The sequence below is a fragment of the Wallemia mellicola genome, assembly GCF_000263375.1.
Source record: "Wallemia mellicola CBS 633.66 unplaced genomic scaffold WALSEscaffold_4, whole genome shotgun sequence".
In the NCBI taxonomy this organism is placed as follows: domain Eukaryota; kingdom Fungi; phylum Basidiomycota; class Wallemiomycetes; order Wallemiales; family Wallemiaceae; genus Wallemia; species Wallemia mellicola.
The window spans coordinates 544,424-566,568 of record NW_006531961.1 but is presented as its reverse complement, the minus strand read 5'-3'; the positions used below and the strand labels follow the sequence as shown (position 1 = coordinate 566,568).

The 22,145-nt window shown below is 38.7% G+C and overlaps 16 protein-coding genes across 16 annotated transcripts; 9 read left to right on the top strand and 7 right to left on the bottom strand.

Moving 5' to 3' along the window:
- Nucleotides 1-481: 481 nt before the first annotated feature.
- Nucleotides 482-1,668, top strand: WALSEDRAFT_59775 (HIT-like protein). The gene is made up of 2 exons (XM_006957068.1): nucleotides 482-653; nucleotides 703-1,668. The coding sequence occupies exons 1-2, from the start codon at nucleotides 497-499 to the stop codon at nucleotides 972-974; spliced, it is 429 nt and encodes a 142-aa protein (XP_006957130.1). The 5' UTR covers nucleotides 482-496; the 3' UTR covers nucleotides 975-1,668.
- Nucleotides 703-2,144, bottom strand: WALSEDRAFT_56709 (hypothetical protein). The gene is made up of 4 exons (XM_006957067.1): nucleotides 1,740-2,144; nucleotides 1,657-1,686; nucleotides 1,500-1,607; nucleotides 703-1,471 (listed from the first exon to the last, which is right to left on the bottom strand). The coding sequence occupies exons 1-4, from the start codon at nucleotides 2,091-2,093 to the stop codon at nucleotides 1,037-1,039; spliced, it is 927 nt and encodes a 308-aa protein (XP_006957129.1). The 5' UTR covers nucleotides 2,094-2,144; the 3' UTR covers nucleotides 703-1,036.
- On the top strand, nucleotides 2,102-4,211 carry WALSEDRAFT_44047 (hypothetical protein). The gene is made up of 3 exons (XM_006957066.1): nucleotides 2,102-2,414; nucleotides 2,462-3,408; nucleotides 3,453-4,211. Exons 1-2 carry the CDS (start codon nucleotides 2,118-2,120, stop codon nucleotides 2,546-2,548), a joined length of 384 nt encoding a protein of 127 aa, XP_006957128.1. The 5' UTR covers nucleotides 2,102-2,117; the 3' UTR covers nucleotides 2,549-3,408; nucleotides 3,453-4,211.
- Nucleotides 2,564-4,211, bottom strand: WALSEDRAFT_56708 (hypothetical protein). Its single transcript, XM_006957065.1, has 2 exons — nucleotides 3,452-4,211; nucleotides 2,564-3,406 (listed from the first exon to the last, which is right to left on the bottom strand). The coding sequence occupies exons 1-2, from the start codon at nucleotides 4,082-4,084 to the stop codon at nucleotides 2,612-2,614; spliced, it is 1,428 nt and encodes a 475-aa protein (XP_006957127.1). The 5' UTR covers nucleotides 4,085-4,211; the 3' UTR covers nucleotides 2,564-2,611.
- Nucleotides 4,212-4,651: 440 nt separating this feature from the next.
- WALSEDRAFT_59774 (hypothetical protein) lies at nucleotides 4,652-6,624 on the top strand. Its single transcript, XM_006957064.1, has 2 exons — nucleotides 4,652-5,058; nucleotides 5,109-6,624. Coding segments are annotated over exons 1-2 (1,125 nt in total). The 5' UTR covers nucleotides 4,652-5,057; the 3' UTR covers nucleotides 6,233-6,624.
- Nucleotides 6,625-6,669: 45 nt separating this feature from the next.
- On the top strand, nucleotides 6,670-7,957 carry WALSEDRAFT_67953 (alpha/beta-hydrolase; the record flags this gene model as incomplete). The annotated part of the gene is made up of 2 exons (XM_006957063.1): nucleotides 6,670-7,152; nucleotides 7,201-7,957. 2 exons carry the CDS (start codon nucleotides 6,670-6,672, stop codon nucleotides 7,918-7,920), a joined length of 1,203 nt encoding a protein of 400 aa, XP_006957125.1. The 3' UTR covers nucleotides 7,921-7,957.
- Nucleotides 7,201-8,533, bottom strand: WALSEDRAFT_36429 (hypothetical protein). Its single transcript, XM_006957062.1, has 6 exons — nucleotides 8,486-8,533; nucleotides 8,427-8,437; nucleotides 8,348-8,380; nucleotides 8,264-8,296; nucleotides 8,105-8,218; nucleotides 7,201-8,058 (listed from the first exon to the last, which is right to left on the bottom strand). Exons 1-6 carry the CDS (start codon nucleotides 8,512-8,514, stop codon nucleotides 7,964-7,966), a joined length of 315 nt encoding a protein of 104 aa, XP_006957124.1. The 5' UTR covers nucleotides 8,515-8,533; the 3' UTR covers nucleotides 7,201-7,963.
- An 893-nt stretch (nucleotides 8,534-9,426) lies between these two features.
- Nucleotides 9,427-10,648, top strand: WALSEDRAFT_31714 (mitochondrial phosphate carrier protein). Its single transcript, XM_006957061.1, has 6 exons — nucleotides 9,427-9,484; nucleotides 9,533-9,546; nucleotides 9,594-9,603; nucleotides 9,648-9,767; nucleotides 9,814-10,457; nucleotides 10,508-10,648. The coding sequence occupies exons 1-6, from the start codon at nucleotides 9,431-9,433 to the stop codon at nucleotides 10,590-10,592; spliced, it is 927 nt and encodes a 308-aa protein (XP_006957123.1). The 5' UTR covers nucleotides 9,427-9,430; the 3' UTR covers nucleotides 10,593-10,648.
- Nucleotides 10,649-11,393: 745 nt separating this feature from the next.
- WALSEDRAFT_31713 (PWI domain-containing protein) lies at nucleotides 11,394-12,539 on the bottom strand. Its single transcript, XM_006957060.1, has 6 exons — nucleotides 11,881-12,539; nucleotides 11,789-11,833; nucleotides 11,670-11,738; nucleotides 11,575-11,622; nucleotides 11,466-11,531; nucleotides 11,394-11,421 (listed from the first exon to the last, which is right to left on the bottom strand). The coding sequence occupies exons 1-6, from the start codon at nucleotides 12,520-12,522 to the stop codon at nucleotides 11,416-11,418; spliced, it is 876 nt and encodes a 291-aa protein (XP_006957122.1). The 5' UTR covers nucleotides 12,523-12,539; the 3' UTR covers nucleotides 11,394-11,415.
- WALSEDRAFT_59772 (hypothetical protein) lies at nucleotides 12,531-13,645 on the top strand. Its single transcript, XM_006957059.1, has 3 exons — nucleotides 12,531-12,602; nucleotides 12,649-12,802; nucleotides 12,855-13,645. Exons 1-3 carry the CDS (start codon nucleotides 12,550-12,552, stop codon nucleotides 13,347-13,349), a joined length of 702 nt encoding a protein of 233 aa, XP_006957121.1. The 5' UTR covers nucleotides 12,531-12,549; the 3' UTR covers nucleotides 13,350-13,645.
- WALSEDRAFT_59771 (hypothetical protein) lies at nucleotides 12,857-14,182 on the bottom strand. Its single transcript, XM_006957058.1, has 4 exons — nucleotides 14,051-14,182; nucleotides 13,845-14,005; nucleotides 13,704-13,797; nucleotides 12,857-13,658 (listed from the first exon to the last, which is right to left on the bottom strand). Exons 1-4 carry the CDS (start codon nucleotides 14,162-14,164, stop codon nucleotides 13,392-13,394), a joined length of 636 nt encoding a protein of 211 aa, XP_006957120.1. The 5' UTR covers nucleotides 14,165-14,182; the 3' UTR covers nucleotides 12,857-13,391.
- Nucleotides 14,175-16,208, bottom strand: WALSEDRAFT_59770 (2-isopropylmalate synthase). Its single transcript, XM_006957057.1, has 3 exons — nucleotides 16,181-16,208; nucleotides 15,979-16,134; nucleotides 14,175-15,930 (listed from the first exon to the last, which is right to left on the bottom strand). The coding sequence occupies exons 1-3, from the start codon at nucleotides 16,189-16,191 to the stop codon at nucleotides 14,250-14,252; spliced, it is 1,848 nt and encodes a 615-aa protein (XP_006957119.1). The 5' UTR covers nucleotides 16,192-16,208; the 3' UTR covers nucleotides 14,175-14,249.
- A 1,214-nt stretch (nucleotides 16,209-17,422) lies between these two features.
- WALSEDRAFT_67947 (structural constituent of ribosome) lies at nucleotides 17,423-18,225 on the top strand (the record flags this gene model as incomplete). Its single annotated transcript, XM_006957056.1, has 2 exons — nucleotides 17,423-17,436; nucleotides 17,563-18,225. The coding sequence occupies 2 exons, from the start codon at nucleotides 17,423-17,425 to the stop codon at nucleotides 18,164-18,166; spliced, it is 618 nt and encodes a 205-aa protein (XP_006957118.1). The 3' UTR covers nucleotides 18,167-18,225.
- Nucleotides 18,226-19,596: 1,371 nt separating this feature from the next.
- On the top strand, nucleotides 19,597-20,542 carry WALSEDRAFT_67946 (HSP20-like chaperone). Its single transcript, XM_006957055.1, has 2 exons — nucleotides 19,597-20,311; nucleotides 20,366-20,542. Exon 1 carries the CDS (start codon nucleotides 19,657-19,659, stop codon nucleotides 20,089-20,091), a length of 435 nt encoding a protein of 144 aa, XP_006957117.1. The 5' UTR covers nucleotides 19,597-19,656; the 3' UTR covers nucleotides 20,092-20,311; nucleotides 20,366-20,542.
- WALSEDRAFT_59769 (hypothetical protein) lies at nucleotides 20,046-20,542 on the top strand. Its single transcript, XM_006957054.1, has 3 exons — nucleotides 20,046-20,126; nucleotides 20,168-20,311; nucleotides 20,366-20,542. Exons 2-3 carry the CDS (start codon nucleotides 20,241-20,243, stop codon nucleotides 20,469-20,471), a joined length of 177 nt encoding a protein of 58 aa, XP_006957116.1. The 5' UTR covers nucleotides 20,046-20,126; nucleotides 20,168-20,240; the 3' UTR covers nucleotides 20,472-20,542.
- On the bottom strand, nucleotides 20,513-22,137 carry WALSEDRAFT_56700 (nucleotide-binding domain-containing protein). The gene is made up of 2 exons (XM_006957053.1): nucleotides 20,910-22,137; nucleotides 20,513-20,864 (listed from the first exon to the last, which is right to left on the bottom strand). The coding sequence occupies exons 1-2, from the start codon at nucleotides 22,122-22,124 to the stop codon at nucleotides 20,538-20,540; spliced, it is 1,542 nt and encodes a 513-aa protein (XP_006957115.1). The 5' UTR covers nucleotides 22,125-22,137; the 3' UTR covers nucleotides 20,513-20,537.
- Between the last annotated feature and the right edge of the window lie 8 nt (nucleotides 22,138-22,145).

The window sequence follows — 22,145 nt, the reverse complement described above, 5'->3', positions numbered from 1 at the left end:
GTTTCAATATCACTTTAGATGCATCTCATTAAGAGTCTGATAGATGAACCCTCAAAGCGCGTTACTTTATGTAGTTTCAGTAGTTGGCATTTTCATAGTTCTCATTCTGGGAGGTGCACCATTAAACCATGGCTATCAACGTACAGGTAGCTTAGCAATACTATTGTCCGTGTATACAACACTACCTATTGTTATTCAATCCGGTAGTTTTAATGAGGACATCTTACGTAATAACAAGCGTACACTTTCTTTAACAGCGATTGGCGCATGGATTGCAATAATCCCAATAGGTTTAGATTGGGAGAGACCTTGGCAAGTATATCCACTAACAATCGCAGTTGGTAGTACTATCGGCTATGCTACCGCTAGATTGACTGATGTGGTATCACGACCTTAAAGGTTGTTTATCGACACTCGAATTTTGATATCCTTGTTTTGAATTTCTAGATATAACAATAATAAAATACATTAAAATGTTTCTTATTAGTCTGCTGTCATGACAACCCCTACTAAGCACCTCGCAAGCTGCATTTTCTGCAAGATTATCGCAGGTGAAATTCCATCATTTACTTTGTTATCAAATGATAAAGTACATGCATTTATGGATATTGGCCCAATCGCTAAAAATCACGCACTCGTCATTCCAAAATACCGTAAGTGTGGGAATATCATACATAATATATGACTCTAATATATGATCAGATGCACCTAGATTTGGTGACGTTCCAGATGAGTATGCATCTGAGATACTTTTAGCTGCTAAGAAAGTAGCAAAAGCAATTGGTTGTGAGGAATACAACATTTTACAGAACAACGGTAAGAATGCACACCAAGTCGTTGATCACGTCCACTTCCACATCATTCCAAAGGAAGGTGCAACAGATGATTCCGGACTTGTTATTGGTTGGCCAGCTCAAGGATTATCTATGGACCAAATTAAGGAGGAATTCGAGAAAGTAAAAGCTCGCATTTAAAATTGAAAAGAAAATAAACTGAAAAATTCATGAAATTGTAACGTATAACGTCATTAATGTGATTATACTCCTGTTGAAATCATTGCTATCTTGATGGGGTCAGCTGCTAATCCTAATACACATGCGAGAAGGTATGCGACAGTTAGTACTAAAATTGCAGTAATTGGGTTAAAGTTTTCAATCAAACCTTGAACCTCTTTACTAGCTTTAAGTGAAGCAATTATAGCTTCATTCTCACGTTGTTGTTCACGTAATGTTTCCATTTGAATGCGTAACAAAGATGAATCATTTTGAGCACTTTCAAGGTGATTACGTGCGATAGCTAACTGACCATCACTCTCGTTTAGTTTTCCATCAAGATGATATATTGTATCGAGGTATTCTGCATTCTTTCCTTTCGTTTCGTTGAGTTCATCGTTGAGAGGTTGGATGCTAGCGTGATGTGCAGCTAATCTATCTTCGGCTTCATGTATATGTAAACGCAAGACTTGAATATCCTGAATCATTTATTTAGTTCTGTCTTACTTTGGGCATAAATTTACTCACATCTTCTGAAGTCTTCTTGAGCAAATCGTAATCGCTAATCAATCTGTGATACTTCTGAGAGAGAACTTTGTAGTCTTCTTCAGATTTCTACAATTCCAGTTGTAAGTTTTGTATATATAAAACATTATTGTCTCACCTTTCTAAGACTCCTCTGTGCCTTTGCGACCTGGTGTAGAAAAGTCAATCAACTTGTGAATAAAATGGTCAATAAAAACGCACCTGCTTGAACATTAGAGCTTTAGCATCCCACTTTTTATCTAAATCGTTCAAAATAACGTTAAGTAGCTTTTTAGCATCCTTATTTGACTTATAATCGATATAACTTGACATACCGCCAACTTTACCAACGTTTACTTTACGTATATACTTTGATGTAGTACCTGATAAAACGCTAGAATTTGTATTATCCTTTATTTGTTCATTCACATTCTCGTGATATTCAGGCTGTGACTGCTCAATAGTTTGAGGTTGCATAGGACTTTCATCTTCAATTAAATTGGGAATATCCTCTAAATTCTCTACAAATTGATGCTCTTTTGATTTCTCTTTTTTCGTTGTTGTCGTTGGCGTCATCGACGTTCGTTCGAAACATTCAAGATGGGACCACCAACGAAGAAGAGAAGCAACTCTTTCATAGAGAATTCAGATGAAGAGCTTGAGAATAAACCAAAGAATAAAGTACAAAAAGAAAATACTCAAGATAACATCCCAGAGGAGGGTTTAGATATACAAGAGAACGCTGATGGTGAGAAGTACTTTGAAATTGGTCGTTCACGTAGAGTTACTATGAGAACTTTCAAGAATACACCTTTGATTGACGTCCGTGAATTCTGGACGAAAGAGGATGGTACACCTGCACCGGGAAAGAAAGGTATATCACTAAAACCAGAGGAGGTGAGTATCTAGTTGTTCATGGATATATACACTAACAAACCATACAGCTTCAACTTATCGTAGATAACTACTCCTCTATCAAAGAAATAGTCGACGATCTTAGTAGCAGCACTGGTAGCAAGAAGCGCAAATAATTTAATTCTAATTTATGACAAGAGGATAAGTTATGCAATTCGTGTATATTATAAATAATTCTTCTATTGTTTTGCCTTCTTGTTAGGGCTTGGATAATCATCATTAGTATTAGCTCGTTTGCCTGTATTACTTTGTTGTTGTAACATAGCAATCAACGCTAATGAATCCGCATCCTCTGAATTATCTATATTGGTATTTGAGTGTTGTCCGTTATTATTGCTATTAGCAAGCATATTGAAAAGGTTATTCAGGTTATTCTGTTGTTGCTGTTGCTCTTCTAACTTCTTTTTCTCTGCTTCTGCTTTTTGCTGAGCTTGTATTCTAGCCGCTGAAGTAGATGATTTCGATTGTTGTTGTTGTATAGCAGCAAAACCACTACCTAAACCCTTACCATTGCTCAGTCTCTCAAATGCTTTTGATGATATAGTGTTGTGCAAGAATGTCAAAACATTAGTGAATGGAACAACACTCAATCCTTGTAATTGTTCTTTACTGACACTACCAAATATATCAGGATGGAGTAGTAAAGTACCCTGATTATTCATAGTTATTGGCATTTGTGGTTGCTTCAAATTCTGCACCTTCATATTGACATTCATATCAGGACTAAGAGAGCTAATTGAAGCTGTTGATTGCGTCGCCATAGCTTTAGCTGCTTTCGCGATATCGTTCTTATTATTACTAGATTGCGTTTTATTGGCAGCCAAACTGAGTTGAATTGAACGTGGTGATAATTGCTTATTCGCTAATGATGTCTCAAATATCGATGTAAGTGTCCACTTTGTATGGAATTGATTAGAATGGTTCTCCATTTTATGAAATTGATTCCCACTTGTAAGATTGAGCAAGATTGCGGTCTAGAGTGGCATGAGCGGGTATGAAAGCCATCGATAAAAACTCACCTGCCAGCCAGAATCCTTATTTATGGCAAACCAATCGTATTTTTGCATTAATAGTATGCAAATTTCATTAACTGTAAGTTTAACTCCTGCATTTTGCAACTCTGCAGCGATAAGGGTTGTATATGCAACATTCGGCCTTCTATGATTATTGATCGTATGCTCAGTAACTTGAGGGTATACAGGTATACCGTTGTTAACGCTAGGTTTCGTTGATGTAGCAGTTTTCTGTGCCTTCTTAGTTGACGTTGGGTTCTTAGTTGAAGCAGGTATAATATCCTTCTCAGACGGCATAACAAACCAGAATACTTTAGTTGCTATTTGTATTTTAGTCTTTCGACCTAATTCAATACGTGCACCTTTGCCGTACCACAATCCTTCAACCCAGAGACCATTTATCGAATCAACGTTGAGATTAAAAAGCTCACGTTCAAAATCGTAACTTATAGAAGCATGGAGTCTGCTAATTGACTTTGATGAACCCAAATCAACATCAATTGGTATATCTGAAGTTGTAGATCTTCTTCCTATATTGACAGACAAGCATTGTAGATAATAGGCGTAGTGTTCTTGCTTAAAATGTAATTTAGCGTATGCAGCTATCGTCTCATATCCAGGTCTTTTTACTGCTTTCATTTGGGTTGAGGAAGATGGCCGTCAAAAGACAAGCGGAAAGGTGTAGGGAGATGTATAGATTATTGTAGAGATTGTCAATGTGTGATAACTCATCTCATATTATTTTTAATTGCATTTTCCACAATCACCTTTGAATTAACTGATAAGAATAGTTCAGATTGTATCAGTAGATAAGATATTGTATACATTAATGTATTTTAGTATAATGAAGATAACATCGTGAATACATCAAAGATAAGCTCATGCGCTGTATATCAGTCTATCAATAGCTTTTTGTCGAGATTGGCGTCCGCAAGTACCTATTATTGTTGAGTACCTGTACTAGCACCTCCACAGTAGATTGTGCCTCAATTCGAATATCACTCAGGCATAGCTGTAGAATGGTAGCATATTTGATGACTTCAGCCGTCTAGATGCATAGATTAGCTGACATATCCGCAGAGGCATACCAGTTGACGTATAATTTAATAATCTACAACATGTCATTGTATCCAATACATAGATTCTTAGAACACCAACTTTGTCTCCAATTCTCTTTAAAGATCCCTTCGAATCTACTGAGACTGCGTTATGATGAAATATAGAATCACAAATCACGCGATCAATGTCGTTAATTTGTATGTTTCAATAAATAGAATGATTAATTAGACAATTTATCTTATAATGGCTTCTGTGCATGGCTAGACACCTTCATTTTTTCCAAATTAAGCAAGTGCAAGAATGTGAAAATTTTTGACATTCAGTAAAGATCGAATGGCCGAACGTACACCGATAAGATCAGGGAATTTTTCTCTATAAGGTGGTATATTTAACTTGTTAATTTAACCAGAAGAGGACAAATCCTAGTCTGGAATTTTTCAAATATTTAGACTGCTGCGCTTTACGTCATAGAGAGTAGTCGAGCCCAAATAGGCAAGATTTCGAAGAAAGAACTCTCATACCTTGGAAATAAACTACCATCAATAAAATACACAGTAAGTATATAGATAGTGGAATATAGAGCCACAGCTAACAGTGCATACAGTGCTTTTACGCGTTGATCCTGCAGACAACTTACCACCAGTCATTTACCAACTTGCGTTCAGTCACAGTGTCGCCTATCCTAGCAGCTGGCTTGTTAGATCTTTAGAGGCTCAATCACTCGCACTTGAACACAACAAACCAAATGTAGCAGACAAGTCATCTTGGTTGATTCACTTGGTAAATCAAGTTTGTTTCGACTTAGCGGCAAAATCAGTTAGAGTTGAATTAACAGAGGAGGCATACCACGAGCCAATCCACATCGCACTTAGTGATGATAGCTTTGAAAAAGTTTCATCCATCGTCAGGGACGTACAAGACGCATGTGCTTTAGCACGCGAGGAGCAAGAACAAGCCCACGAGTTTAAGAACCGCTCCTTGGAACTCTCAAGAAGTTCATCTAGAAGCTCGACTGACTCCAACCAGTCAAACAACTTCATCGCGTCAGTGTTCTCAATCTTTTCATCTGGACGTAGCGACGCCAGCATCTCACCACCACCTTCACCATCACCATCTAACGAAAGTGGTAAGATCAATAACACTCAATCACCTTCACGTGTATTGCGCTCCAGAGCACGTGCTAAGCTTGCGGATGCTTTCAGAAGATACGTCTTGCCAGCACTCAAAGCTCAGCTCGTTGGTGTCGCAGAGGAGTTACCAGAAGGTAGATCAAACGTTGACTACTACGAGTTCCTTGCTCAAGCAAAGATCACCGCACATGAGCGTGAAGTAGCAAAGTGTATCGTTGAAGGAAAGCTCATCCAACATCAAATTGAGACAATCGGTGATAACTCTCACCGTTCACGTAAAGGTGCACTCGCAGTTTTACAAGAGAGTTTAATTTCAAACAATCAAGCACCTTCACTTCGTCAATTGAAAGCACAAGCTGATGCACTCAACAAGCGCCGTGTAAAGTTGGAAAACAAGACTATGTCACTTAAGAGCACCCTTGAGAATCTTCAGCAATATACAGCAAAGCGCGAAGCTATTTCAAAAGAACACGCTGCTGAATTAGAAGCAGCTTCATTGCGTAGAAATGGTTTATTGATGGCTTCACAAGTCGCTCCAAAGCCAACTTCATTCGCTCCACGCCGTTCTTCACCATTGAAGGAAGTTTTAGTTGGATAAACTAGCTGTCCTTGAATTTAGTTTTAAAATCCCACTCTTCTGCTTTCTTTTAGCAAAAGACAGGTAGATTTTGATCTTACAAGTTCAAAACACCTAATCAGTCTACAATAATTTGCGTTGATAGTGTTTATTCTTTAATAACCGTTCCGCATTTATTGATTGAACGTCAGGCCCTTGTCAAATTTAGTGTCACTCGTTTTAACTTTATTTCTTTCAACTTTTGACAAGCGTTGATCTTGACTTTATTCGTATTCCTCTGGTTGATTTGTTCCCATTGGCTTCGCTTACGAATATCTTAGTATTTTATACTAACCTTCTTTGGTTTTTTTTTTTATATTTATTTTACACAACATTGTCTATCCTTATTTATGTTTTCTTTTTCTTTTTAACTTTTTTTTCCATTTTGGGTTTTGCTATCATTTTCTTTCCTCTTAATTATGACCTCAGTTATAAGTAATATCCCAAAATCACTTTTTATACAATCAACTGTTACACCAGTTGGGAAATTAAACTACAGACTTAAGCATTTAATAACTGTTATTAGATTTTATCTTTACGTTGCTCCACTTACTGTTGTGAACACTATTAAGAATGCTAGTAAACGTCCACAACCTGCTACAAAATGGAGTTTACTTAGATTAGTTGGTACAGCATTAGCTAGACAGTATGCTTCATCAACATTCAAATGGTCTTTACAGCCACCCGCATCAAACCCAGTTAGGAGGAGAGTAATTGATACTTTCTTAGGCGATGATTTGAAATCACATTGCACAGAAATAAAGAAAGTTGATGATAAATATTACACTGGCGAATGTGAGCGTGCAAGAAGGTTCGTACAACCAGCTTCAAGTGTACCCTCATTTTGGATTTATCCGAAAGATAAGCCATTTCATTTGGACGACATACATGATGAGAAAGTTGTGAGTATATTATTTTCAATTTGGATATTTGTTAAACTATCACATTAGTTACTTTTCTTACACGGTGGTGGATATATTAGTGAAAATCCACTTAGTCTCCCAAGCGGCGCTTATGCAGTCAGAGAAACTGGATATAAATGTCTCGCAGTTCATTATCGTCTTTCAGATGGTATAAACGCACACCCTGCTCCGCTTCAAGATTGCACCACTGCGTATATCTATTTAACACACAAACTTGGTGTCAAACCATCAAATATCGCAATAATGGGTGACAGTGCTGGTGCAAATGCTGCCAATGCTTTATTATTCCACCTTCTTGATTTGAAAGAAAGACAAGTTGACGTAGATTTACCTAGCTTCGTTAGTTTAGTTAGCCCATGGGGTGATATGACAAGTACCTTCCCTTCAATCACCACAAACAGAGAATGTGATGTTTTACCACCATTCTCATCACAATCAGAACTTGTTAGATCTCATTTGAAATATGCGCCTGAGAGTATTTCAAACAAGTATAACTCACCAGCACTTCAAGAATCGTCTACATTCAAACCATGGAAAGAAAACAACTTGAAAGTTCACATTCAAATTGGTGAAGCTGAAATTCTTCGCGACGAGGGTTTAGCATTTGCACTTAAACTGATTGAAGCGGGTGTAGATGTTGAATTCAGCATGATTGAAGGTGAAGTTCACGATGCAGTTAATATTGATCAGAAGGCAGAAATTGCAAAGAGTGACTTCTTGAGAGGATTAAGTGGTTTTAATAGTTAGATATTTTTGTACTATGTATCATAATTACAGTTATTTTCCTTATTTACTCTGCTGTACCCTTCTCTAATGCTTCAATATGACCTGCCTTTGAGTTGAGGAATTCGTGCTTTGTGGTAGCCCAGTAGTAAATACCGTAGCCTATATGAATTGAGATTTATATTCTGTCACAGTAAGTATCACCCACCCAAAGCAAATGGAATACCTGAGTATGGGAGTTGCTTAGCAAGTCTCTTGTATCCGTTGAAAATGTAACCTTGAAGGGCACCAGCGAATGGACGTTGAGTGAATGCAGATACACCTTTTTATTGTGAGTTCAATAGACATATAGTGAGGATAAAATTACCGTATTGAGTGATACCGCGTTGCTTTGGTGAGCCTATACGAAGTGATTAGAGGGTATATGATTGCTATATAGAATAATAAATACCTATAGCACCCCACCAACCCATGTAGGTTTTACCTTGTGAGTTATTAGCATATATAAGTAGAAGGTGATATTGAATTACCTGTTGGCATACTATATACTATATAAATATCTGTACTGGAATGAATTTTAAAAACTCACCCGCCATATTGAACACCTGAAGTTCTCATTTTATCGTTGTCGTGGTATAAGATCTATCAGCGAGGACACTTCCTTCGACTCGCCAATCAGAATTTATGTAATTTTATGATATTTATTTAGCTATTAGTTTATCTATTTATCTATATAATTTTTGTATTATTATTATTATTAAAAGTAGCCTTCTTGCAAAAAAGTACTGTAGCGATTTTTATTTAGTTATAGGATGGGTAGATTACAATAGAGGATATATTCGTTACGTTTGTATATTCTGCTTATGGTATTTATTTCTCTCCATCTGCCTCATGCACTTATCTCTGCCGTATTCAACTTGTACAACTTATTTTGGAAAAATTATATATGAGTATGCGTGTACTCGTTTTCAGTTTAACTCCAATGACACAAAGATCATGCTATCACAGCATCCTCAACAAAGTTCAGATGACGACACAAACCTCGGGTAGCTTTAACGACTGTCTGTATTCTTTTCATAGACGAGTATACAAAATATACAGCCTCGTTTAACCATAAAATCATATCCCGGTTGCTTTATCTTCATCATTTGGTATTCTGCAAATTTATTACCAAATATCAAACCCTCTTTGGTGTGCCGATATTGACAAAAATAAAACATTCAGGCTATTAAATAAATATTCACGCGTTTGACACGTCAATTCAGTCATCGCCAAGGTAGATAAGCTTTAAGATCGTCATTGGTGCTTCCCGGAAATAATCGTAGATAATGCACGAGAATCGTTGAGTAATTATGAATTGTTTAGGCTCAGGTAGTATTTTATATGCTTTAATTTAGTTTTCTACTTATCCGGTCGACTCCAGATTTTGAATTTAAAAACTGATTTATGCGCCAATCACTCTTTCCTTGTAATTATTCAGAAAATGTGAGGTAAAAATTAAGTAAATAGTTGAAATTAACAAATAAACAGAAAAATGGTTGAAGCTACTAAGCCACAAACTCCACAAGGTGCAGACTTGTTAGGCAGAGTGAGTTTTTCCTACCTTCACGGTTACACTTTTTTGACAACTCAATAGTTCGCTTTAGCTGGGTAAGCTCTTATATTAGCCTACGAACTAACATCTAACACCCCACGAGTGCTCTCTGTGTCAGTACGCTCTTGTCTTCTTAACCTCGCTAACAGCCGCAAAGTGCGCTATCACCCACGGTGGTGCTACCCCAATTGATGTCGTTAAGACTAGAATCCAACTCGAGCCAGAAACCTACAGAGGCGGTATGCTCAAGTCCTTCCGTCAAATCGCTTCAACCGAAGTCAGTTTTTTTCTTCCTCCAAAAATCAATTCTAACAGCAATATAGGGTCCAGGTGCTCTCCTTACCGGTGCTGGTCCAACTTTCGCTGGTTACTTCCTTCAAGGTGCATTCAAGTTCGGTGGTTACGAATTCTTCAAGAAGCAAGCCGTCGACTACGTCGGTCTTGAAAACGCAAAGGACAACAGAACCGCTATCTACCTCGGTTCATCAGCTCTCGCTGAATTCTTTGCTGACATTGCCCTCTGTCCATTAGAAGCTACCCGTATTCGTTTAGTTTCAAACCCACAATTCGCATCCGGTTTAGTTTCTGGATTCACCAAGATTGTCGGTCAAGAAGGTGTTGGTGCCTTATACGCCGGTTTCGGTCCAATCTGTTTCAAGCAAATTCCATACACTATGGCTAAGTTCGCTGTTTACGAAACTGTCTCAGAACAAGCTATCCACGCATACGGTAAGCCAAAGTCTGAACTTTCAGGTGCTGAAGCAAACACCATCAACCTTGGTTGTGGTTTGATTGCTGGTATGGCCTCAGCTGTCATCTCCCAACCAGCCGACACCTTGCTTTCAAAGATCAACAAGACTGAAGCTAAGGCTGGTGAGAGCACCACCCAAAGATTGGCTGGTCTCGCTAAGCAACTCGGTGTTGGTGGTATGTTCTCCGGTATTGGTACACGTCTTGTTATGGTTGGGTGAGTAGTTATATGATCTTAAACGATAAATACTAATACAAACCTCACAGTGGTATCACCGCTGGTCAATTTGCCCTCTACGGCTCTATCAAGTCCTCCCTTAACGCAACTGGTGGTACTGAAATTGCCAAGTAAGACAACTTTAGACATAATACATTTAAGATACATTTTCCATTTGATCCCTATGCATTGATTGGTATGATGGCGAGAAAATTGAAACGGTTTTTATTTTACATAATGGCATAGATACAGTCCCTCCATCGTTCCATTTGCTGATAAATATTAGTAGTTATGGAGTACTAGCACCTGCGATATTGAATGTCTGTTTTGATCATTCTAAAAATTTTTAGATATATAAATCAACAATTCAGCTAATATTATTAAATAGAGACCCATTTATTATATAAATCAGTTTCATTTTCTCATTCAATCACTAGAGAATACTATATATGTGTGTAATAATATCCTTTGTCTTACACGTGAACGTCTTCAAGGGGGAATACGATTATCAGTTAATTATGAAGCTGTACCATAGACTTTTATCCGTCGATAATAATTTGCAGATCCACAATACAAAACTGAGATCAGTGAATGATATCATCAGAAAGACATACAATTTTAGGAATACCTTCCCGTGTATGGTCTTGGTCCTGAGAACGGCAACTAATCACGTCCAGCTTTAGTAATAAAGCTGCCAATAAATTCACCTCAGGGGAGAAGCTCGTGCATTATCAAGAAGACTTTGCACATCGATCCTCAATCTCGAAAGACGAAAAGATTCTATCAAATACCCAAAATGAATCATAAGATTCATTCAGTTTTACTTTTTATTCCACTTAATCTCGAAGTGATATATTAAGCACATTTTCTTTCATATATTGTATTACTTTAACATTCATGATGATTAATTTATGATGATTATAATTATTATGCTTGCAGTAGTATAATGCGTGTATTTTCACCGCTTTTAATCTGTCAGAGGACTATCATCGTATGGAAGCAACATACCTTATATTCTGGAGTTGAGTCACGGTCGAGGCGGCGCATTGGCGGTGTTTCTGAACCCCTACGATACTTTGCTATGTTAGATTAGTATCGTAAACCACAATACACTTACCTCTGGTGTTGGTGAGCGATAATGCCTTGATGGTGGAGGTGATCTCTGCTACAACTAATGAGTTTATCAACTTATGGAAAGACTGAAATACTTACTCTTCTAGTGTTGTAGTCAGGTGTTGAAGAACGATAGCGGGTGCGTGGTGGGGATGCTGAGTAGTCGCGCTGATTGGATTTACTGTAAGATCAATACAATTAAAATAAGTGAAACCCACTCTAAGAGAGTTCCTGTAGTCAGGTGTGGCTGATCTATCACGATTCTGTGGAGATATTTAACAAGAACCATTGAGCAATCTATGAAACTCACTCTATCGGGTGTTGGAGACCTACGACGGTAGCGTTGAGGAGAAGGTGACCGTCTACGATAGTCAGGTGACCTGCTTTGTCTATCATACTTCCTAGGACCACCACCACCACCTCTGCCTCTACCTCTACCCCTACCTCTCCCACGATCACCGCGATCACCTCTCCTATGGTCAGCATCTCTATAACTCTGCCTAATTTGGTCTCGTTCGCGGGCTCTAGCCTGATCGTGTTCCTGTTTAGCGAGAATTTCCTTCCTCTTGGCTTCAAGCCACTCTGGTGGGATACCAAGTTCACTATCTTGAGCGCTAAGCAACTTTTGCCATAACTCTTCCATAAAAACAGGGGTATGCTTCTCTAAAAAGCCAGTTAAAGCTATTTGTAATTTACGGGGATCTGGTTGAGCGTTATCAGGCGCTTCTAAAAGATCGGTAACGTATTCGATAACGATATCATCCTCAAATCCTAATAAAGATGTAACTCTTTCACTAATCCACGGTCTGAAAACAGTTGCGTTGATCTTACGCATATCAACTTTATCATTGAAAATTGAAGGGAATTTTGAATTCTTTATTAATAAAGCATCCTTATCTTTATATTTCCTATCCTGATCTGCAGCTACACCACGTAAACCTGCGTCAGGCATCTTGATAGTCTACAACCAAGAAGAGATATGCCACACAAAAGAGCTAAAAAGAGTGTTAGAGATAAGAATACAAAAGAAAGGTAGAATAGTTTATATTTTCATTAAGAAATCTAATAATCTCATCAGTGGATTCAATAACGCACCATCTGGGTATAGAATTGATAATGAACAGCTACCAAAAGGTGCTATGAGGATATTAATGGGTGGAAAGATACAAGAGCAGTTTAGAGAGCGTAAAAGACAAAGGACAGATGAATCAGATAATAAAGAAGACAAAGATGTAGGATCTTCATTATTACACTCTGTGATGATTAGATTAACGAATAATTTAGTTGAAAATCAGACCAGATGAGCGTCTAAAAGATTTCAATAGACGTATAGACAACAAAATGCGTAAAGATATCAACACTTCAATCAAGTCTAACACATCTGAGAAGGCAGCGAAGAGAATGAACAAGATAATTGAGAAGGAACAAGAAAAGGAGAAACAAAAGAAAAGAGCTGCAGAGGAGCTAAAGGCCCACCAGGAAGCTCAAGCGGAGGAGGATGATTCTGAGGAGGAACGCCCAGAGAGAGACTTTGAAGTTGCTGATCAAAGGCGAAGCTTGAATGATGTTGCACAAGCACCACCTACATTACCACGTATGAAGAGACAAGCGAAAAGGTTTGGCGTTGAGGATTCAAGTGCAGGATCAAGAGTCGGTGCCCCATTGATGCGTCAAATGGAGTTAGAGAAGGAAAGAGATAGGGTTATTAACCTCTATCGCCAGCAGAAGGGTAAGAGACTCGAAAGTTGGGTCACAAATCGAGAAAAGGATGAGCAGTAAGGGTGTCAACGGATAATAGCAACTCAACGCGACTTTTAATGTTCATTTATCGTTAACAATATCATCAACTTCACTTGTAGCCTTATTTATGAAATTATAGAAATCTTTTTGAAGGAATTCACCTTCACTGTTGAATAAATCTGGGTATGGTATTGAAGATAACGTCTTCTTAGCGTTTATGAGTGACTTTCCACCATTAGCTGTTCTCCTGTAGCTCAACTTCACTTCATACTTTGGTTGTACTGTCTTGTCTTTTGTTGATGATGCAGGTATTGTTGTTGATCGTATTTGAACGGAAGATGTTTCAATCTGGTGTAAGGTTAGGAGTGTCCATGATGACAAGCGAGTACATACTCTTCCCTGCAGCGTCTTACGCTTTCCTGTGAATATCTTGTTTGAGATAATAAAGCGTGAGTGGAGGTAAAGCAAACCGCTCAAAACAGCGTATCTGTGAATGCTTAAGTTGAGGATACCTTTCCATAAGTCAATACCCACAATGCTACGGCTAAACCAACCAAATTCTTGGATTCCTCGAATGGTACCGTGTATGACCATCCACATACACCTCCAGCAACGATACAAGCGATCCAACCAAAAATTAACTGTATATCTGTGTGTTTAAATGACTGCTTATATCCGTGAGATGTAGTCAGTATCTGGATATTGCTGTTAGCATATTCCGTCTGTCAGCCAGCACACACCTTCTTCACAGCATCGTCACAAGTGTGCTTAGCTGCAACTATATCTAAAGGGTTTATGATAATCTTCTCCTCCTCTGGCTGATCATCCTTAGGTGGTGGTGTTGGCGGTTTCATATCCTGATAGTCGAGTATAAAGAATGAATTTATGAGTACATCACATTTATGGGATAAAATGGTAAAAAAGAATCAATCTACGACATCACTTAGTACCGTTAACGGTTTGTTTTACATTCTCAACTAAACCAGCTGCCGCGTTCTTGATTGCGTCAGTCGTTGCCAGTGGTTTAACTTCTGGGAAGACGTCATCTTGGCAAGCTTGTGATGCTGCACTAAGAACAGCCTTCAATCCTGATGCTGCTGCGTCAGGGTCAATACCGACACCCCAGTATTCCCTTTCTGATTGATCAGTAAGGTTAACGTAAGATGCGGCTTGTACGTAAGAACCTTTACCGATCGCGTGTTCTTCGTAGCTCTTGACATTCAGTTTGGCACCAAATTGTTCCTTGAGACCATCAAGTAAGGCGGTGATTGCACCATTACCAGCACCCTCAACAACCCTTGGTTCACCATCAACTGCTATCCTTCCCTTAAATGTACGGCTGTTCTCTTCAATGCCAGATGGTGTCTTTTCACCCGGGCCAGCTCTTGCATCTTCAAGTGTGAAATTTCTCAATGCTAATCTACCCTTTGTTGAGAACTCCTCGAGGTAGTACTGTTTCTTGAATGTTGTTATGATATCATCTACACTGATTTCAGTACCAGTTGCATCTGAAAATTGTTGAATGACTTGATAGAATGAAATTTGCATGCGTCTTGGTAAATCCATACCAAGAATTTGCTTGATAAGATAAGCAATACCACCTTTACCTGATTGTGAGTTGACTCTAATAACAGCCTCATATGAGCTGCCAATGTCTGCAGGATCGATTGGCAAGTATGGCATACTCCAAATATGATCGCCATTCTCCTTTCTTTTTTGCTGAGCTTCGAAACCCTTCTTGATGGCATCTTGGTGGGATCCTGAGAAGGCTGTGAAGACAAGTTCACCAGCGTATGGGTGACGTGGGTGTACAGGTAAACCGGTACATTGAGTGACGGTGTCGATCACACTTAACATATCATTAAATTGCAATCCTGGGTTAATACCCTGACTGTAGAGGTTCATTGCTAAAGTGACCAAGTCAACATTTCCTGTACGCTCTCCGTTTCCGAACACGCATCCTTCAACTCTATCAGCACCTGCTAATTGACCGAGTTCCGCAGCAGCAACACCAGAACCTCTGTCATTGTGTGGGTGGAGTGAAACGTGAACTTTTTCCCTTTCGCCGATGTGTCTACAGAAGTACTCTATTTGATCAGCGTAGGTGTTTGGTGTACCAACTTCGACGGTAGCTGGAAGGTTGAAAATAATTGGAACTTCAGCAGTTGGCTTCCAAATGCTCTTCACAACTTGACAGATTTCAACAGCGAATTCAGTTTCAGTTTGAGTAAAAGTTTCAGGGGAATATTCGAAAGCGAAGATAGTACCATATTTGCTTGAATATTCATCAGCAAGTGATCTAACCAACTCTGAGTGTTCTCTGGCCAACTTGATTGTCTCCTCGCGTGAGTTTCTGAAAACAACATCTCTAAAGAGTGGAGAGGTGGCGTTGTACATGTGAATGACAGCTCTCTTAGCACCTGCGATAGATTCAAAAGATCTCTTTATTAAATCGGCTCTTGCTGGGGTCAATACTTGGACCCAAACATCATCGGGTGTTAATCCTGGAGTTTCGATCACGGATCTGACAAAGTTGAAGTCTGTATCGCTAGCAGCAGGGAATGCGGCTTCAATTTGCTTAACACCGATTTTTACAAGCATTTTCCAGAATCTAGTTTTACTACGGAAGTGTTAGCTGATGTGTATATATCAAGCAAATTCGACTAACGCTTCGATAGACATTGGATTAGCGAGTGATTGGTTACCGTCTCTTAAATCAGTCGATAACCAAATAGGTGCCTTCTCTAATGTCTTTGAAGGCCAAGTCCTATCATCAAGTTTGATTGTCGGAGTAAATTTCTTGTATTTTGTGGATGGATCTTGTCTATAGAGCGTTATAGAATGCAAAAACCAACGCAGTCTTTACTCACAACATCGGCATTTTTATATATTTTTGGTGGTACAAAACGAGGAGAAGAAGAAGACTATCAGAGTAGTTGAGTCATAAGTTCAGAATTATAGAAATACTAAATCAAACCGGATTTAGGTCTTATTTTATATATTTTCTGCCTTATGGGCTATAAATATATATTATACTTCCTATCGCTCTACTGTACCTCTCCTGTTACCCCATGATATCTCAATACGCCGAGAGGTACAGAAGTGATTAAGATACCTAGTTATAATATGCATCCTATCAGTACACAATGAATGAGACTCTCAATCTAATCTCGATAACTTTATCTGATGATGATCTTTAGTCGATCGTCTCCAATAAATTTTCATTAGTAATAACTACATAACCTTATCGAAATAGACATTATATAAATACTGAAGCATCAGCTGAAGATTGAAGGTATCCTCAGCATACATACATACTGAGTGACTCTGACGTTCTACAGTTGACCGCAGTATCAGTGAAATGTACAGCTATACAATACAACTTGCTTGTACTTTCTCTTTGTACATTCCGCCCGGGAATATCAGCTGCAATCGATACGACTACTGTAGTTTATGTAGTACCTTATCATGTAAAAGTTACTGTTACTTGTACTTGTCGCGAGACTGTAGAATGAGAATTTACTAAATGCAGTGTCGCCATTATCTTGCTCCCTCATACATGCTTAATTTGCTTTCTTGAGTAAATAGGCTTTGTTCAAACAAAAAGAGGTAAAAGTCAAGATTACGGGATTGCTATAATAAACTAGCGGACGAGGAAGCAATACAGAGATAATATATTATGTATTACCCTTCTCTCAGTCCGATTCAACCCCGAAGTTCAAGCTGAGTCTGTGAGGAAATATAGAACAGCATAGATGGAATAGCATTTCTAGTTGTACAGCAGTATGCTATCCTTATAGTATATACTAACCTTACTTCCTCATCAATGGGTGTACTTGTCAAGGCGAATGCAAGTCTGGCAGCTCTTGAGTTAATGGAGAATGGATATATTATTTCGATAATATTGCAAAGTACTATAAGATACATATCATAAATTTAATTTCCTATTTTTGACCCCCATTTTGAATTTTCGTCCTCGTCTTTCACAAAAATCTGAAAGATTCTTCTTTCAGCAGCTACTAACACCTTGCAGAAATGTGAGTAAGAAAATAAGCGGCGTCGATTAGAATGACTGTTATCATCACCAACTGGCTTTGTTTTCTGTCAATTTTATGCTCTGGCTCGTGTGAGTGCAAAAATGATTTTGGTAGTCTTAGTCTCCAGGATGGTAGCTAGTTCAGTTATTCTAATACAACATATACGCCGCTGTTATTATCCTCCGCCAATCAGAAACTAATATCGTCGCTCCCAGGGGTGCCTACAAATACGTCCAAAGCATCAACCAACACAAGCAAAGTGACTTGGTTCAGTTCAGACTCCGTGTCATGGCATGGTACTTGAGACAACTTACCGTCATCTCAAGAGCTCCAGGTCCATCAAACGTTGTCAGAGCTAGACAATTGGGCTACAAGCGTAAGCAAGGTTACGTCATCTACAGGGTTAGAGTCCGTCGTGGTAACCGTAAGAGACAAGCTCCAAAGGGTGCTACCTACGGTAAGCCTGTTCGTCAAGGTGTTAACCACTTGAAGCCAAGCCGTGGTCACCGCGCCATTGCCGAAGAACGCGTTGGTCGCCGCTGCTCAAACCTCCGTGTTCTCAACTCATACTGGATCAACCAAGACGGTGTCTACAAGTTCTACGAAGTCATCCTTGTCGATCCATCCCACAAGGCTATCCGTCGTGACGCTCGTATCAACTGGATCTGCAACCCAGTCCACAAGCACCGTGAATCACGTGGTTTGACTGCTGAGGGTAAGAAGAACCGTGGTCTCGGCAAGGGCCACAGATTCAACCACGCCCCACGTCGTGCTACATGGCGCAAGCACAACACCCTCTCACTTCCACGTTACCGTTAAGTGTGAGGCGTGTATATCTTTTGTTGTACGCACATTCATGCCGTTTTTTTAATATTTCTCATTTTAGTGAAATTTTTCTTAGCATTGTTTCATATAGTTGTCTCTCGAAAAGCTTTCATTGTATGCATGTGTATCGTATGGGGGATCTTAATACGTCTTTCAATGATGTGAGCTGTAGTTGGAGCCATATAAAATTGAAACCGCACATGTCACACTCAAATAATTTGCGTTTCGAGTATTTCTACTTTGAGACATACCAATATACAGCAAAATCATAGTGTGATCTTTGTATATTTAGATAGATCTAATGTGTGGTTTTTTGAATATCCATCTCAAAATTTTTCTTTTCTAAATCATTATTCTATAGGGTCACATACAGCTTTGCAAATTAGGTTCCTGGATAACGTTCACATTTTCACAATGACAAGTCGGACTATATAAAAAGCTTGAAACCATTCATCAAGATTTTTGTTCTACTTATGGTGACTGGTAAACTCCCGTCGCCAAGCCACACCGGTGGATGGTCTTAAGCTGAGACTAAAGTTAGAGATGCCATTATTAATGATAGACTTGATATTAGCGTTTTTCTAGAAAAGCCTGATTTATAGGCACTAGAATCACCGTCCTCCTCATCATCTCCACTAGAAAGGCTAACTTTTGAAACCCAACCATTAGCATTGTTTTTTGATAGACACAATTCAGTCTCTCTACTATAAGGCGTACTCAAGTACGCGGTGTCTCCATAACCCGTCATATTAATGTTAGGCTTCCAGCAATCATCACCGATATCGTAACATGATGAAGCTACAAAAGTGTCATTGATGTGTGTTGTTTTGAAAGAGAAAAAACCACAATCATTGTTAGCTGTATAACTCATAATATGGCTGTGACTTTACTTGAAACATAATCCGATCCGATTTGTGAACATGGTTTTTATTATTATAAAAAAATTACATATATATTCTTCTGAGACCTATGTCATTGGGAAATTTCACAATTATGATTTAGGAAATCTACTCCTACCAATAATTTAGCCTTATCTATATTTATGCGGTAACACCACAAAACCAAAGTCAGGTACTCTACTTAACATCCAATCACTGTAAAACTGTTTCGGAACAACAAACAGCGATGAGAAATAACTTTGCTAAATGTCCTCACAACTAGAAAAAGCGTTGACGTCCTAATGTGTCATATCTCACATATTAGTATCACAGTCCAACTACAGAGTAGTTTTGACAATTACGTTATAGCGTATCTAGTTTACTGGGATATCTGGGAATGTTTTGATTTATCACACGCTAGGTTATTCTATCCGCATTCTGTAGTTTTCCGCCACATTCTGGAGGAGTATAGAAGTTGAATTTACCAGAACTCTCGAGGAGATGAAGACGGTTATATAAGCAGGGGTATCTTCTTAGTCGTCTACCATCAACAGAACACTACAGCAACTAGCCAACTTTCATATATCAATTATCAAACATACAACAATGTCATCAATCTTCTGCAATCAACCAAAAGACTTTGGATTCCCAATTGAATTCCTAATTGAAGAGGCTGCACCAAAGAAACACATCAATTCTACTCTCTCAACCCACAAACCACATCTTGATCTGTTAGAATACGAGAACTCATATGAGGCTAGACTGAACCTGGCAGGATACAAGAAAGAGGAGTTGGATATCTCAATACACTCCCACAAGATCACTGTAAAAGCAACTCATCCAACTGAAGAAAACCAAGACAACAAATTTAGCTACTTGATTAATGAGTGCAGGTCATCTCCAACTGTTAGTCGGACATGGAAGATCCCAGAACATGTCACAGAAGATAACGTTCACGCCTCTTACACCGATGGATTGCTCACTTTGAGATATTCAAGACATGCACCAGAATCTGAACCAAAGAGAATCAACATTAATTAAACTAGAAATTTGTATGAGTATATTTATTGTTATTAGTGAGTTTTATTCGGTTGTGTTTGTGTTAATAAATGGACAGGTAGAGATGTCTGAAACACGCTTTCTAGGTCGATTAGGAATTTGAATCTGAAAACAGCAAATACAACAAGTTGATGCATATCTACATTATAATCAGCTCAGCTATACACTCCTTCACAGTACATCACTTAGAACTTTTAGCAAGGTACGTATTTTACGGAGATAAAATAAACTGCGGTAAACATAACACACACCATAGTATTTGCACGCTTGTATGTTTCTTTTTTTGGATTGCTTTATGTGGTAAGATTTTCCACCATCAGTTGTCTCAATTGTTGGTTCCACATGATGATATTAGTAATTAAGTTATCATACAATATAGGGATTCGCATTCGACTATTTCATGGATTATGATGAAAATATATACAGTTTTATTTCTTTAATACATTGAACATTTCATCTATAGACAAAAATTTTTCCCTAATTTTGTCCAACTGCTTACCATTTGCAACTTCAGCATCATTGATACGTCTCCAATCTTCCCATTTAATAGCACCTTGGTCGACTACGGGTGGTACACCTTCCTTTGGTGACTTGATTGATGGAGCCCAGTTGAGTTCAGTGGATGGAGCTGGATCATCTCCGTTGTGAATATCCTGAAGAATGGTGTCTGCAACACTATATGAATCGTACATTGTGGATGCGATTACGCCGACTGGTCCTCTACTTGCCCAGCCTGTGGAATATACGTTTGGAATCTATATGCTTCGTTAGCGTTGGCGTTTTATTTTAAGCGTACTCACATTTATACCGTTTTCGTCGATCACTCTGCCGCCGGTGTTGAGAATTACACCCTTCCTACTATCGAATGGTATATCACCCAATTGCTCTGATCTATATCCAATACTCTCGATAACCAAATCATAATCTTCTTCATAACTTTGGTCAGTTGGTGTTGCAAGAATGCGAGGTGGAGATTGAGTAGCAGGCTTAGAGCCGAGAACCTCCGTAGATGGCGCACTCTTAGTCAGCTTGTTTACGCCAAATTTGATGCTGCTAAGGGTGTCATTCTTGCCAATATATTCTGCTGGAGAAAGAAGGAACTTGAGTGCCCAAGAGCGATCAGCGTCTTCGAGTTTGCATTCGCTGCCATCTCTAAGCAGACCAAGTATGCGCTTTTTTGCTCTCCACTCTTTATCTCCAGATGCGTCACCTTCTTTCATAACTTCATCCATTGTGTTACTATCGACGCTCTTCATAGCTACGTGAGGGAGATGCATCATCTCTCGTGTTTCCTTGGCAGTGAATGCAACCTGACTGAGACCTCTTCTGCCGATTAAATCGACATGTTTTACTGTGCTATTCTTAAGTGCGTCAAGCACACCAATTGGTATATCTGTTGTTGATAACTTCGAATAGTCTGTTGTGACTAACATCCTTGCTATATCTAAACCGACATTTCCTTGTCCAATTATAGCTACCTTTTTTGCTCTTTTCAAATCGCTGACTATCTTATCATGGAGATGCATATAATCTGGATGACCATTATACCAGCCGACGAATTCAGATGCTGAATAAACACCACTAGATAGCTTATCAGATGAACCAGATGATCCTTTAACATTCGCGAGGTGTGTGGGCCGAGAAGCGCCATAACTGAAAGCTAAATGTGTATAATGTTTAGCGATATCTTCTAATGGAACATTTAATATTTTTGGATGCTCTTCTATCTTTCTATGGCTTCCCACACTTATACCGCCAAAGAATTGGAATCTACTATCTTCTGCGGCTCTAGAGAATGAATTTATACAATTCTTAACATCTGGGTGATCAGGTGCTACACCATATCTAACTAACCCAAATGGTACGGGTAATCTCTCATACATGTGTATACTGTCATCTACACCCTTGTCTAGCTGATTAAGGAGCCTTTGTGAGAGATAAAAAGCAGATGGACCAGAACCAAATACTGCAAGTTTAATGGGCTGCCTCAATAGTACTTTACTAACAAAAACCATCTAGACTTCTCTTAAAGAAGG

Excerpts from the sequence above, each read along its gene's own strand:
- WALSEDRAFT_59775 (XM_006957068.1), top strand. The coding sequence starts at position 497 with ATGACAACCCCTACTAAGCACCTCGCAAGCTGCATTTTCTGCAAGATT. Across the intron at positions 654-702 it reads ACTCGTCATTCCAAAATACC|ATGCACCTAGATTTGGTGAC; the intron begins GTAAGTGTGGGA and ends ATATATGATCAG.
- WALSEDRAFT_56709 (XM_006957067.1), bottom strand. The coding sequence starts at position 2,093 with ATGACGCCAACGACAACAACGAAAAAAGAGAAATCAAAAGAGCATCAA. Across the intron at positions 1,687-1,739 it reads AAGCTCTAATGTTCAAGCAG|GTCGCAAAGGCACAGAGGAG; the intron begins GTGCGTTTTTAT and ends TTTCTACACCAG. Across the intron at positions 1,608-1,656 it reads CACAGAGGAGTCTTAGAAAG|AAATCTGAAGAAGACTACAA; the intron begins GTGAGACAATAA and ends CTGGAATTGTAG.
- WALSEDRAFT_44047 (XM_006957066.1), top strand. The coding sequence starts at position 2,118 with ATGGGACCACCAACGAAGAAGAGAAGCAACTCTTTCATAGAGAATTCA. Across the intron at positions 2,415-2,461 it reads TATCACTAAAACCAGAGGAG|CTTCAACTTATCGTAGATAA; the intron begins GTGAGTATCTAG and ends CAAACCATACAG.
- WALSEDRAFT_56708 (XM_006957065.1), bottom strand. The coding sequence starts at position 4,084 with ATGAAAGCAGTAAAAAGACCTGGATATGAGACGATAGCTGCATACGCT. Across the intron at positions 3,407-3,451 it reads ATAAGGATTCTGGCTGGCAG|ACCGCAATCTTGCTCAATCT; the intron begins GTGAGTTTTTAT and ends ATGCCACTCTAG.
- WALSEDRAFT_36429 (XM_006957062.1), bottom strand. The coding sequence starts at position 8,514 with ATGAGAACTTCAGGTGTTCAATATGGCGG. Across the intron at positions 8,297-8,347 it reads GGGTTGGTGGGGTGCTATAG|GCTCACCAAAGCAACGCGGT; the intron begins GTATTTATTATT and ends CACTTCGTATAG. Across the intron at positions 8,219-8,263 it reads ACGCGGTATCACTCAATACG|GTGTATCTGCATTCACTCAA; the intron begins GTAATTTTATCC and ends CACAATAAAAAG.
- WALSEDRAFT_31714 (XM_006957061.1), top strand. The coding sequence starts at position 9,431 with ATGGTTGAAGCTACTAAGCCACAAACTCCACAAGGTGCAGACTTGTTA. Across the intron at positions 9,768-9,813 it reads GTCAAATCGCTTCAACCGAA|GGTCCAGGTGCTCTCCTTAC; the intron begins GTCAGTTTTTTT and ends ACAGCAATATAG. Across the intron at positions 10,458-10,507 it reads ACACGTCTTGTTATGGTTGG|TGGTATCACCGCTGGTCAAT; the intron begins GTGAGTAGTTAT and ends CAAACCTCACAG.
- WALSEDRAFT_31713 (XM_006957060.1), bottom strand. The coding sequence starts at position 12,522 with ATGCCTGACGCAGGTTTACGTGGTGTAGCTGCAGATCAGGATAGGAAA. Across the intron at positions 11,834-11,880 it reads GGTCTCCAACACCCGATAGA|AATCGTGATAGATCAGCCAC; the intron begins GTGAGTTTCATA and ends ATATCTCCACAG. Across the intron at positions 11,532-11,574 it reads ATCGCTCACCAACACCAGAG|TATCGTAGGGGTTCAGAAAC; the intron begins GTAAGTGTATTG and ends AACATAGCAAAG.
- WALSEDRAFT_59772 (XM_006957059.1), top strand. The coding sequence starts at position 12,550 with ATGCCACACAAAAGAGCTAAAAAGAGTGTTAGAGATAAGAATACAAAA. Across the intron at positions 12,603-12,648 it reads GATAAGAATACAAAAGAAAG|TGGATTCAATAACGCACCAT; the intron begins GTAGAATAGTTT and ends TAATCTCATCAG. Across the intron at positions 12,803-12,854 it reads ATAATAAAGAAGACAAAGAT|TTGAAAATCAGACCAGATGA; the intron begins GTAGGATCTTCA and ends CGAATAATTTAG.
- WALSEDRAFT_59771 (XM_006957058.1), bottom strand. The coding sequence starts at position 14,164 with ATGAAACCGCCAACACCACCACCTAAGGATGATCAGCCAGAGGAGGAG. Across the intron at positions 13,798-13,844 it reads GTTGGTTTAGCCGTAGCATT|ATACGCTGTTTTGAGCGGTT; the intron begins GTGGGTATTGAC and ends AAGCATTCACAG. Across the intron at positions 13,659-13,703 it reads GTAAGACGCTGCAGGGAAGA|ATTGAAACATCTTCCGTTCA; the intron begins GTATGTACTCGC and ends ACCTTACACCAG.
- WALSEDRAFT_59770 (XM_006957057.1), bottom strand. Across the intron at positions 15,931-15,978 it reads AATCCAATGTCTATCGAAGC|TAAAACTAGATTCTGGAAAA; the intron begins GTTAGTCGAATT and ends ACACTTCCGTAG.
- WALSEDRAFT_67946 (XM_006957055.1), top strand. The coding sequence starts at position 19,657 with ATGTCATCAATCTTCTGCAATCAACCAAAAGACTTTGGATTCCCAATT.
- WALSEDRAFT_59769 (XM_006957054.1), top strand. The coding sequence starts at position 20,241 with ATGCATATCTACATTATAATCAGCTCAGCTATACACTCCTTCACAGTA. Across the intron at positions 20,312-20,365 it reads CACTTAGAACTTTTAGCAAG|TATTTGCACGCTTGTATGTT; the intron begins GTACGTATTTTA and ends CACACACCATAG.
- WALSEDRAFT_56700 (XM_006957053.1), bottom strand. The coding sequence starts at position 22,124 with ATGGTTTTTGTTAGTAAAGTACTATTGAGGCAGCCCATTAAACTTGCA. Across the intron at positions 20,865-20,909 it reads TCGACGAAAACGGTATAAAT|ATTCCAAACGTATATTCCAC; the intron begins GTGAGTACGCTT and ends CGAAGCATATAG.